We start from the raw sequence: 13,599 nt of genomic DNA, 5'->3' as shown, positions 1-13,599 counted from the left end.
ATCACTGGTCCAGACCCGTTGATTGACAGTTGCGAATGCAAAATGCGAAATCACATATATCTTCATGATTTTGCGTACAGCTGCCGCCCTGTAGCAGTATTTCTGCTGTAGGGCGAAGCTAAAGCAGTTAATCGGTTCTCTAGAATTTTCAAACTGGTATAAAAGTTTGAACATGCACTACAGACACAGATTCAGCTGTTGTAAAATTTAACCAGTATTACTTTTGATGTAATTTTCTATTTCGTTTTAATTTTTGACATTTTGGATTTAGTTGTGTTTTGGTCATCTGAATTTTTTTTGTTTTAGTTTTATTCGTATTTTAGTCATCTGAATTGTTTTAGTTTTAGTCGTATTTTAGTCATCTGAATTGTTTTAGTTTTAGTCCTATTTTGGTCATCTGAATTGTTTTTGTTTTAGTTTTAGTCGTATTTTAGTCATCTGAATTGTTTTAGTTTTAGTCGTATTTTAGTCATCTGAATTGTTTTAGTTTTAGTCGTATTTTAGTCATCTGAATTGTTTTAGTTTTAGTCGTATTTCAGTCATCTGAATTGTTTTTGTTTTAGTCCTATTTTGGTCATCTGAATTGTTTTTGTTTTAGTTTTAGTCGTATTTTAGTCATCTGAATTGTTTTTGTTTTAGTTTTAGTCGTATTTTAGTCATCTGAATTGTTTTTGTTTTAGTTGTATTTTAGTTGACCAAAATAGTGTTAATTTTGTCAACGAAATGAACACTGATAGGGAACAAAGCCGAGTGCTCATTTGTGAGATGCTGGGAAAAAAACAGCTTGAAGAGGAAGATGCTATAACACTCCAGCCTCAGTGCCGCCTCCCTCCAGGCAACAGATTCATGTACCTGTTGCCTGCACCAACATTTGTTGTGCGGAGGAGCACCAGAATTCTAGTGTCTACCAGTTTTTAAATACCACTGTATATGCATTTTAAAATGTGTTTACATAATGCTGCTAAATTATTCAGCAATTTACAGACTCTAATTGTCCATTACAAACATACAGACACATACTTTGGTTAATGGGGATGGGACTCACTTAAAGGAAACTACAAATGATTTGGGTCAGTTTTATTTTACATTCATACATTTATACTGATGTTTTATATATTTTTTACTGTTTAAATAAAATCTTTGCTTTGAATTTAATACAGGATGCAGTCATAACACTGGTATCTTACAGCATCACGGGTTATTAAGAAACAGCACAACTGAAGCTATTTGTTTCAGACATCCTCTTTCTAATTGAATCTTCAAGCATCCCCTTATGGACAGAGCAGGAAACAATAGAGGAATGAGTTACTTTTCTGACCTATTCAGCATAGTAGCAGCATAGTTTTTTTCTCAGGAAAACTGCTAAGGTTAGCCTGATAAATGAGAAAAAAAACTCCAACACCACCTGCTGGTCAGAAGTGTAAACATGAAATATTCACATGTAAACATTTATATTTACCAGTCCAAAAATGAAAACATAGTCAAAATAAAATGTTTGTTTTAGTCCTGAACATAAATAGGAAAATGTATATAAAACACTACACATTGTATTTAAGCTATGAGTATGCTTCTGGACTGTGGATGGAAACCATGCAAACATGGGGACATCTTACAAATGCAAGCAAATTGTTTCCATAATGGGACTGGGCCCAGGACCCCAGTGTTGCAAAGGCACAACATTAAGCTGCCACCACAATACCAATGAAAAACAGACATTTGATCTGTTCTCTAATTTTACTGACATAATCACTTATTGATTAAATTAAAGTCTTACCACTGGTATCAGCTTCTGTTGAGGGAGGCGATATTTGAGAGGAACGGATTTGGCAGCGGGTTCCCATCCATTGTTTCCTACACCTGTATAAGAGAGAATATTATGGGCACAGTGGCTAAATGGTTAGCACTTCTGCCTGGCAGTACTAGGGCCATCAGTTCAAATCCCAAACCACAGCACCGCCTGCCTGGAGTTTGCATGTTCTCCCTGTGCCTGCATGGGTTTCCTTCAGGTACTCCAGTTTCCTCCCACACTCCAGACATGCTGGTAGGTTAATTGGATCCTGTCTAAATTGGCCCTAGTATATGTATGTATGAATGTGAGTTAGAGACCTTAGATTGTACACCCCTTGAGGGTTATGGACTGATGTGAATGTACAATATATATGTAAAGGGCTGCATAAATTGATGTATATAAGTACCTGTGATAAATACATATGACAAACTTCAGATACTTTTTCAACACTGAAGAAAATGGATTGCAGTGGGACAGCTCAACTTGCTGCTTGCACCTATGAACTCCCTACAGGAAGATGCTTTATGATGTTCAGTGGCTTCTGTATAGTTGCTCTTGTTTAGGTGATAGTTCAAATTCCGCGCTTGTGATGTGCTGACTCAGCATGTGGGCAATCCCAAATGTAATAATAAACTAATTGACCTTGGGATGCACCTGACTTTTACTTCTATTCCAGTGACAGCCATATGATGGATAAGACCATCGAGATGTGCCAGGAGAACTATCAAAGGTTACAAGCCAAGGATTTGTCAACATTAGTTGTAAAGGTCAAGTAGAAGATGTTACATAGGGAGAACTATTTTAGAGGAGAACTCTAATTTGATTAAAAAACTGAAAATTATTTCAAAAGAAGGAGTTCTTGACACTACTGTATATGACTTATTCCAGGGCCTCGATAGAGCATTTTCTGCAAGCACATATGTTAATTCCTTCAAACAGGACCAAATCTTATACTTGAAAGAGAAGCATGGGTTTCTGAAATAAATTATGCTCACATAGGTACTGCTGCATCTGTACCCTGCCACTTCTAAGACTGAGAAATGAGTGATCAAAAACCACTGATCGCCCTGTTCTCAGTCTCCAGTGAGCAGAGAGCCAGTGACTGACTGGTCTGCCCCGCCAGTGCTGGCTCAGGCTCTCAACATCTCACTGAGAGGCTGAGTCAGCTGCTGCTCCAGACAGCTGGGTGGATCATGAATGTAAAGTCGGGATCTTTCCAGAACGCTGATCGGCTGAGTGTTGGCTGAAAACAGGTCACAAGAACTGCACTCCTGTGATACATAGAAATATCGCCAAAATAGCTTTGGCCATACTTCTTCCCTAGGCCAGCTACCTTTACCCTCACCCAATGCATGCCACATTAGATACATACTTTGTTCCACTTAATAACAAAGAAATAATCGTGCCCATGCACAGTGCGTTGAACATGCCTTATTTGTATTGAAAAACAGGATTTTCTAAATAACAGGACTAACAAACACATAAGAAATAACTCCTTAATGAATGAATGAATTATCCTTCATAAGCAAATTTGTCCACAGAAACAAATACCATAACAGAAACGTGTCCACAGAGACAGAGCCAATCCCATGCTGGAACATCAAGAAACAAATACCATAACAGAAACGTGTCCACAAAGACAGAGCCAATCCCATGCTGGAACAACAAGAAACTTGTCCACAAAGACCTCGGTACAATGCTAACACAACCATAAAGGTTTCTGCAGAGACACAGTTGGTACCATTGTGACACAACAAGAAACATGCCTGCAGGGAGTCAGTATCATACTGACATAACCAGAAATATGTCCACAGAAACACAATCAGTAATGTACTGACATAAACAGAAAGAGGTTTTCAGAGTCATTACCGTACTGACATAACAAGGAACACGTCAGAAGGAACACAATGCTGGATGTACAGGGTCCTGTTCTTCCATAGAACTGACAAAGGGCTTGTGGAAGCTGGAGTTGGTGGATATGGGGTTGGACCACAAGTAGGAAGGGTAGTTAGATATGCAAATACAAGTGTGCAGGAGGAAGATGGGTGGAGATGACTGTCCTTCTCAGCTTCCCTGTGGTCATTTTGTCTGGATGGCACACACTGGGGCAGCACAGTGACTAAGTGGTTAGCACTTCTGCCTAGTTACACTAGGGTCATTGGTTGAAATCTCAACTACAGAGTTTGGATGTTCTCCTTGCACCTGCATGGGTTTCCTCCCACACTGTTGTGAATGTACAATATATATATATACACATATATACAGTATATACATATATATATATGGTGTCAAACTCAATTTAGTCATGGGCCGCATCAGTATTATGGTTGCCCTCAAAGGGCCAGTTGTATCTGTAAGACTAGATGTCCAGAACACCCCCCCCCCCTCCCCCTTGCATCAGATGTCAAGAGATCCCCCCACCATCAGAAGTTAAGAGCCCCCCCACCCTCCCATACATCATAATGCACCCCCTCTTATCTCGTGCTGCTGCTGGGAAGAAGCTGGCAGCGGAGCTGGGAAGCAGAAAGTGCCGGGTCATGAGGTGGACCAGAGGATGGCTGGAGTCAGCTGATGGAGTCTGCTGAATGCTGGGACCAGGGGAGGCAGAGATCAGGGGGTGCTGCAGCTGCAGAGAGAGGTGCAGGATCTGTAGGAGGAGTTCTGTATTCCCCTCTGCTGCCGACTGCTTAACCAAGGTGGGGGCAGGGACAAGAGGGGTGCCACAGCTGCAGGATAGGTGTGAGGGCCACATGAAAGGCCCTAGGGCCTTGTGTTTGACATATATATATATATATATATATATGGTAATCTGTGGAAAGCTAGAGATGCATGGGAAAGGAGATGGAGAGCTCTAGTGTACATCTGGGGGAACAACAGCAAATGGAAGGATTTTTATATGGTCCAGATGAGTCAATTGAGGACTTCTACTGGTGCCACTGACATAATATGGTGGCCCAATCTGGCCCAAAACAGATGGAACAGAAGATGCACATCTTATCTGTATGACCATTTTTAGGCATGACCACTGTGCAGCGATCCTATGGAAGTGCGGCTTCTATTTGTAAAGCAAATATAGTGACCCCCCCCCACTTATATAGCTACCCACTATACATAAAAATAAGGTGTTTCAAGCATTAATAGACACCAAAAAGGTAATTTATATTATGCTGATCTCTTTGATTACGGAGGGGGTGAGCCCTGCAAAGATTTTGCACTGTCTGCAGCTGGGGAAGGAGTGGTAGTGGAACATTGTATAGATGAGTATACGTGGGTTGCAAATGAGCTTTGAAGAGACCTTGTCATTTTAGATCTACATGGGCAAGGTGTAAGGGATTCTTTAAGCTGACCATACACATTACAACCCAATTATACAATCATTTGTAGATCTACCAACAATTAAGCAGTACAATAGGCTATCTGAATAAATCTAGACTGAAAAGGTCCTCAGGGTCTACTGAAAAGGACCGTTTTGGTAAACCTGGAGCTTGTACAGGGATTACCCAACCAGACTAAAACACATGTCCAGTTTCAAGTTGGCATCAGAGAAATGAACTACATGCTAAGTCACAGTGTTGTTCTGATCAGTCTGTGTACCTGAGAAGAGCACCACTGTCTGATGCAATTAAAAAAAGCATGTTCTCACTTGTTATACTACAATAGAGGCTTGCACTGAGTTATGGAAGTGGATATTGATAAATGACTTGCATGCAGAGATGCTGGAAATGTCTGCATTTGTGCTGACCGAGCACAGTCACCCTATCAGTAGGCACAGACTAATTACTGTGTGTAATTGCAGAGGGTGTTAGGCAATGAATCTTTATTTAGACTCCCCCCCCCCCCCACACACTCCCACTAGAGCTGTTACAACACTGAAAATTAATCTCTATGATATAGAATCCTTACCATTAATCATAATGTCTACAGCTGTACAGTATAAATAAACATTTACAAGTACAGAATCTATTTCCTTGAATATTTGCAAGGGTTTTTTTTAATAAAATGATAGGAAGTTCGGCTCTTTGCATTACATTTAGCTTAAAGGGAAACTAAAAGGGTTTAGTTTAATTTTAGTTTGCAGGGTGTTAAACATATATACTGTATCACATATACATATACACACTGCATATAATATCTTTGTTTGTTTTTATTTTACCAAAATGATTTTGTTTTGAATAGAAAGGGGAACAGTTAGAACCCCTGTCAGGTGTTGCCTCAGTTAAGCTGGTCATACACTTGTAAGCAGGTCAAAGTGCTAGTCAGATGTTCCCCAGTAGGGAGGGAAGGAGTTAACGTTTTTCCCAGGTCTCGTCTTGAAGGGCTTTGGCTGGCCCATATGGAAAAAAAATATATTTGAAATATATTTTAAAAATATTTTCCCCAAATATATTGCCATATATTTGAAATGCTACAATTTTGGCCATATTCAATATATTTCAAGATATATTTCAATATATATATATACATACTGCATGTTGAAATGCGCTTTTATTACAAAATATATCTAAAATATTTTTTAAAATACATTTCAAATATACTGTATGTCTTTTAAAATACAAATCTACATTTTTGGAATGCATTTACAAATATATGTAAAAATACATATGTAAATATATATATAGTTAAAATGACTTTTTTTATATAATAAAAAAAATCAGAAGAATATATTTTAAAAATATATATATTTTTAAAAATATATATATTTTTTAAATATATTCTTTAATGTTTTTAACATATAAAAAGTAATTTTAACATATATTTTACATATATTTGTAAATGCATTCCAAACATGTAGATTTGTATTTTTAAAGACAGTATATTTGAAATTATTTTTAAATATATTTTTCATATATTTTGTAATATATTGTGAAATATATTGAATATGGCCAAAATTGTAGCATTTCAAATATATGACAATATGTTTGGGAAGAACAATTTAAAAAAAATTTCAAATATATTTTTCTTCCTTGTAGGGGGTTATGCCCACCTTTCCCTGTGCATATAAAATCAGGAGGGAGCTCTGCCCAGATGAGTTACGGCCAGGTGGGAGCAAGAACAGGCTGACAGCTGCTATACTGTATAACCCAATCCTCCAGTACACCACCATCTCGGAGGGGCTCTGCTCTGTCATTGCTTCAGCTATCTTCTCTTTCATCCTCACTGGAGATTGCTCGCCTGAGGACCCTGCTGACACGTACTGTTGGGGCAGTACACAAGCCTGTAGTTAGGACTAGGGATGTTAGGGAAGACTGCACTTTATTTTGAACTGTTATCTCACATTATTCCACTAAAGCTTTTGAAACGTTGTCATGCCTGGTCAGAAGTTACTTAAAGGGGTGCATGGCGGTAATGGTGTAAAGAAGAACAGGGTTGTATTGCACACAAGGGGTGAATTTGTGACAAGCCTTTGATAAGGGAAACAATGAAAGCATGTTATGACAGCCAGACAGTGGGAGAACGGTACCGGCGCTAGGGCCTCAGCAACCGAGACCGGACCCTTGTGGTGGATACATTGGTTCCTGGTGGGACCCCCTCTGTCACTGGGAGATGGGTAGCGGAGTCTAGTTGGACTGATGGAATGAGACACTGCAACGTGATGTCTCCTTCCAAACTATCACATCCCAAGCAGGTGTATGTGTTGTGGGACTGGAAGGCACCTGTACACAGCAAATAGAGCGAAAGGCACTATTTATGCGGGGCGAGTTGGCCCAACCCACAACTTGGCCTAGTCAGCAGGTTACACCCACCCCATGCATCTGAAGATCACCCCTAAAGAGGCCATGGTATAGCTAGCAAGTTAGTGCTTGTTCAGGCTTGCCCAGTGATACAACATGTGACTGTTCCTGTTTAATACCTGTTTGTCTCCTGCGTGAGGTACTTGCACTGGAGCAGCAGAATCATCATCTGTGAGCCTCTCCCGCAAAACCTTGGGTAGAAGCAGCTGATCGAAGATCCTCCTTCAAGCGATACACCCACTGTGTGCCTTCCACATGGGGGATTGCTGGGACTTGCATTCCTTCCAGAAGATGTCAGCCATGGACTCTTTCCTAAGCAAGTATGCTGGGGCAGCACACGAGGCTGTAGTTAAGAACTAGGGATGTTAGAGAAAGACCGCACTTTATGTTGAACTGTTATCTTGCACTATTCCAGTAAAGCTTTTGAAACGTTGTCATGCCTGGTCTAAAGTTACTTAAAGGGGTGCATGGTGGTAATGGCAGTGATGTGTCTGAGGTGTAGTGAGGGGAGCAGTTCAAAGCCTACCTCCCGAGTGGTCGGTGCCTCAGCAATCAGGACCAGACCCACGTGGCAGTGATACTGGTTCCTGGCGGGACCCGCTCTATCATCACTGGGAGATGGGTGGCGGAATCTAGCTGGACTGGTGGGACGAGACACTGCAACGTGGTATCTCCTTCAAAATGTTGGATCCTGAGCAGATGTAAGTATCATTGGACCAGGAGGCACCTGTACACAGCAAAGAGAAGGAAAGGCCCCGTATGTACCGGGAGAGTCGGCCCTGCCCACACACTGTTAGCCTGCTGGCTGAATGAAAAAGAAAACTGACAGTGGTACCCACAGTCATCAAAGTACACTGATCAGCAGCTGCAGCTGATCTAGAAAAGCCTTCCAACATGTCCCTTCAATAGCAGTCAAATGATGGACTTCTGGTGAGCAGAGCATTCCACATACTGATCAAAACTCATCCGCATCCTGCTCAACCAGCCAAATTTTAATCAGCGTATGACCAGTATTACTTTCTGCTCTGGGGAAAACAAGAAGAGAAGGAATCTCACCAACAGAGCCTCCAACAGCAGTCAAATCTGAAGTTGTTTTAATCCTTTCCCACTTAAAAAAAAAAAAAAGCTTTGGCTATAGATACAGTATACTTTAATACACAACATAATATTTCCATGGGTAATCTAAATCAGAGGTCCCCAACCCCTGGGCCACAGACTGGTGATGGACTGTAGCCTCTTGGGGGCTGGTCCACATGGTGGGGGGCAGGTGAGCGAGCCAGCACAACCTGCACTGCCACTCTCAAACCACCAGAGGGCACCCACTACCCTTCTCCCAGCACCACTACTCCCTTCCCTCTCTGCGGTCACAATGGTGACACATGGGAAAAAGAGGAAGAGAGATGAGGAATAAGGAGAAGGGGGAAAAGAAGGAGAAGGGGAGGGAAGAGAGCTGGGCTGGGGACAGGATCGCCTGAGAGCACTGGTGATACCCGTACATCACTACAGTCTATAGGAGAGAGAGAAACCACCGTGTACTGGGGGCCTTCATACTGTGCTGACTTCAGGTGACAGGCTGCATCTTCCCCCCCGGTGACATGCTGCACCCCCAATGTCACCTCCCCCTCCACAACCTGGTGCATGGAGTGATTGTCTTCCATGGGAGGCTGAAGACCGCTGATCTAAATGTCAACAAAGCAGAATGAAGCTTTGTCTATTTGAATCCTACGATATAAGTGTCTGACAGAGATGGGTCACTGCTCTGACTTTTTTAGTTGTTTATGTAAATATTGGCTTGAGCTATGGACCTCTGTTATCAAGCAAAAAAACAGCATGCAAAAAAAAAAAGGGGGCATAGCCCTAATTTTTAAACCGGTGCATGAGTCGCCTGCCTTTGCAACATTTCTTTCACACCTGCTCACCTTGTAGTTTTTGCTGCATAATGTAAGTAATGAGACCATGTACTCAAACAGAAATTTTTACAATTCTGTTTTTAATCTTCTTGTTAGAAGTACAAAAACCGTGGTACACAGCATCTATATGATACTTTACATATTTTTGGAAAGACAAATCATCTGTTTCTTTCTACATTGTTTCACTAATGGCAACCAATCAGATTTATCTTTCCATTTTGAGCAGTCAGATCAGTAAGGAATGAATTGTGATTGGTTGGTGTACTTGGCACAATGCTTATTGGATTGTTAAGTGAAGGTTTATAGTTTGTTTTGATCTACATATGTCCTGTTTAGTCTGAATTTCGTAGCCTTGCATGCTCTAATAGCTTTGTGCATTAAAACACAGTTTACGTAGGATTATAAATCATTTTGTCATTCCCAGACAATCAAAAATTCATCTCTTCCCACAGGAGACAACATTAAATCATAATGCCTAGCTGTGTCTCAGCTATGTATTCTGGAAGTCAGGGCACAACTGAAGCTACAATCTAAATCAGGAGTATGTAATTTATTTTTTAGTAAAATAGTATTTAATGTGTGCTCCTGCCAATAAACTCACAGTTATTTATGACTTTTTTTACAGCATCGAGGAGGAAGACAAAGGGTCCGGCAGAAAGAACTTTACAAAAATGCTAGATAGGAACCGTCACTGAATATTGCAAGGTTTGACAAGGCTCCAAAATTGGAAGAAAAGATTGTCTGTAATGACAGAGTCTTGTAAAGCATTTCATCTTCACTGCAAATTGAAAGAGTAAGGAGGTAAAAGAGAGAAGGAGAAATATATAGAGATGGATCAGGGAAGTAGAAGGTGAAATGGGGAAAGAAAGTCACAGGAAAGAGAGAGCATGAAGAAAAAGAAAGAATGGCGATGGCGAAGAGAGTGAGATCAAGAGACAGTGAATGAAGTGTAAAAAGGAAAAGTGAAAGTAAAAGGAGGGCATAGAGGGGGGAAAAGAAGAGGAAAAGAGAGGAGGTGGAGATAAATGGAGAGGAGATGAAGATAAATGGAGATGAGGTAGAGATTAATAGATAGGTGAGGGGATAAGATGCAAATACACGGCTCAAAAAAATTAAAGGAACACTTTGAAAATACATCAGATCTCAATGGGGAAAAATATCATGCTCAATATCTATATTGATATGGACTGGGTAATGTGTTAGGAACATTAGGATGCCCCATCGTTTGATGGAAATGAAAATTATCAACCTACAGAGGACTGAATTCAAAGTGAAAAAATTATGCAGCAGGCTAGTCCATTTTGCTGATATTTCATTGCAGTAACTCAAAATGGTACTCAGTAGTTTGTATGGCCCCCACATGCTTGTATGCCTGCCTGACAACATCAGGGCATGTTCCTAATGAGAAAATGGATGGTGCCCTGGGGTATTTCCTCCTAGATCTGGACCAGGGCATCACTGAGCTCCTGGACAATCTGAGGTGGAACCTGGTGATGTCGGATGGACCAAAATATTATATTGCAGAGGTTTCTATTGGATTTAGGTCAGAAGAGCGTGGGGGGCCATTCAATTGTTTCAATTTCCTCATCCTCCAGGAACTGCCTGCATACTCTCACCACATGAAGCCAGGCATTGTTTTGCAACAGGAGGAACCCAGGACACACTGCACCAGCGTAGGGTCTGACAATGGTTGCAAGGATTTCATCCCGATACCTAATGGCAGTCAGGGTGCCATTGACTAGCCTGTACAGTTTTGTGCATCCCTCCATGGATATGCCTCCCCACACCATCACCAACCACCAAAGTGGTCATGCTAAACGAAGTTACAGGTAGCATAACATTCTCCATGGTTTCTCCAGACCCTTTCACATCTATCACATGTGAGCACAGGGCCTACTAGAGGATGTCAGACCCTCAGGTCACCCTCATGACGTCAGTTTCTGATTTTCTGGTCAGAGACATTTACACCAGTGGCCTGCTGGAGGTCATTTTGTAGGGCTCTGGCAGTGGTCATCCTGTTCTTCCTTGCACAAAGGAGCAGATACCGGTCCTGCTGATGGGTTAAGGAACTTCTAAAGCCCTATCCAGCTCTCCTAGAGTAACTGCCTGTCTCCTGGAATCTCCTCCAGCTCTTGAGACTGTGTCGGGAGACACAGAAAACCTTCTGGCAATGGCACATATTGATGTACCATCCTGGAGGAGTTGGACTGCCTGTGCAACCTCTGTAGGGTCCAGGTATCACCTCATGCTGCTAGTAGTGACACTGACCATAGCCAAATGCAAAAATGGTGTAAAACAGTCAGAAAAGATGAGTAGGGAAAAAATGTCAATGGCCTCTATCTGTAAAACCATTCCTGTTTTGGGGCTCATCTCTTTGTTGCCCATCTAGTGCACCTGTTGTTAATTTCATTAACACCAAAGCAGCTGAAACTGATTAACAAGCCCCTTAACAAGCTTACCTAAATGACCAGATCAATATTCCAGGAGTTTAATTGACTTGATGCTATACTCTGATTAAAAAGTATTCCTTTAATTTTTTGAGCAGTGTAGATGGACAGCACAGGAGAGGAGATGGGATAAAATGAAAGGAGAGTAAGTTGGGATAAATGAACAAGAGAGGAGATGAGGATAAATGGAGAGGAGATAGGGATACATAGAGAGAAAATTGGAATTAATGAAGACAAAAGGAGATGGAAATAAATAAAGAGGAGGGGCGATGGGATGCGGATATATGGACAGGATAGGAGATGGGGATAAATGAAAAGAATACGAGATGGTGATAAATGGAGAGCAAAGGAAATGGGGACAAATATACAGAAAAGAATAGGAGATACGGAGAAATGGAGAGGATAGGAGATGGGGATAAATGGAAAGGAAGGGAGATGGGGATAAATGGACATGAGAGGATAGACGATATATAGAAAGGATAGGAGATGGTGACAAATGGAGTGAATAGGAGATGGGGATAAATGCAGAGGATATGAAATGGGCATAAGTGAAGAGTAGGAAAGATGGGAATAAATGGGGTGAGATGAGGACAAATGGACAGAAGAGGACATGAGATAAGGATAAACGGAATGGATAGGAGATGATAGTAAATGGATAGGGGGAAAGGTGGGGATAAATGGAGATAATAAGAGATACAGCTTAACACTGAGAATAGGATGTGGGAATACTTAGAGAGGAGGGGAGATCAGGATTAATAGGTAGGATTGTAGATGAGGAAAAATTGAGAGGAAGTAAAATGGAGATAGAGAGTGGAGGAGATGGAGATGATGGGAGGAAAGGAAGAAGATGAGCAAGATAAACCATGGTAAAGAGACTAAGACGCTAGAGGAAGTAAAAGGCAAGGAGAAGTTGGGAAAGAGGCCAGAGTGGAGTGAGGTAGAGGGTTAAATAAGTCTGAATAGGTCACCTAGGCCCTATAGGGCAACACCTTTACATTCCTCTGTTGATAGTAACATATTTTTCTTTGTATTTGAAGGATCCAGAATTCTGCTTCCACTGACAGTACCACTGAGTTGTCATTAATGCTGCCATTGAACAGCCTACGTAATTGCCTTGCTGGAAAATGGTACTGTATACTTTCCCACTGTTGGTCTTTACACCTAGAAACACACTGCTAGCAGAGTAGAATGGCAGATTGTACTTTTAAGTGTTGGCTCTAGGTGAGCTAGGGCTGACACAAGTTAGGTGAACTGCCTCTTTTAGCCAGCTTCTGTATGTTTGACTCTGATGTCTAATTTTGTTTGTGTGCCATAATGCTACACAGTCAGATGGGCGATTCCTTAACCTACTGCTATCATCCTCAGAATCACATAGTCACTTCAAAAGCCAAATAACTATATCTCTCTCCCTCTCTTTCTTACTCTGTATGTATGTACAGTATGTATCTTCATCAAGCTAAACCTGAATATTTATAAAAAAAACATCTTTACATCTCCACTCTCAGATTCCCAGTGTAAACAGAATGTCATTACAGTAAAGGCCTCCAGTGTGTATGTATACTGAATGTTTAGCTTTGATACAGAAAAAATGAAAGCTGAAATTACAAAGTGGCTACATAAATCATTTATAAAGAGTTCTGTCACGTGAATTTGAATTACATAGTTAGCCTGGCTGAAAAAAAGACACAAGTCCACCCAGTTCAACTAATGAAAAGGAAATA

At 41.0% G+C, this 13,599-nt stretch overlaps 1 protein-coding gene across 1 annotated transcript in view; it reads right to left on the bottom strand.

The window, feature by feature from the left end:
* MALRD1 (MAM and LDL receptor class A domain containing 1) overlaps positions 1-13,599 on the bottom strand; it is a 464,614-nt gene that overhangs the window by 31,616 nt on the left and 419,399 nt on the right. Inside the window, exon 34 of the mRNA XM_089693696.1 lies at positions 1,775-1,857. Coding sequence (XP_089549822.1) covers positions 1,775-1,857 — 83 coding nt within the window. The remainder of the gene's footprint in view (positions 1-1,774; positions 1,858-13,599) is intronic.

This window comes from Staurois parvus, unplaced genomic scaffold, assembly GCF_062004578.1.
Source record: "Staurois parvus isolate SC_StPar_1 unplaced genomic scaffold, SC_StPar_1.0 ptg000636l, whole genome shotgun sequence".
Taxonomy (NCBI): Eukaryota; Metazoa; Chordata; class Amphibia; order Anura; family Ranidae; genus Staurois; species Staurois parvus.
Note: the sequence above shows the minus strand (reverse complement) of the source record. Positions and strands in the feature narration are given on the sequence as shown.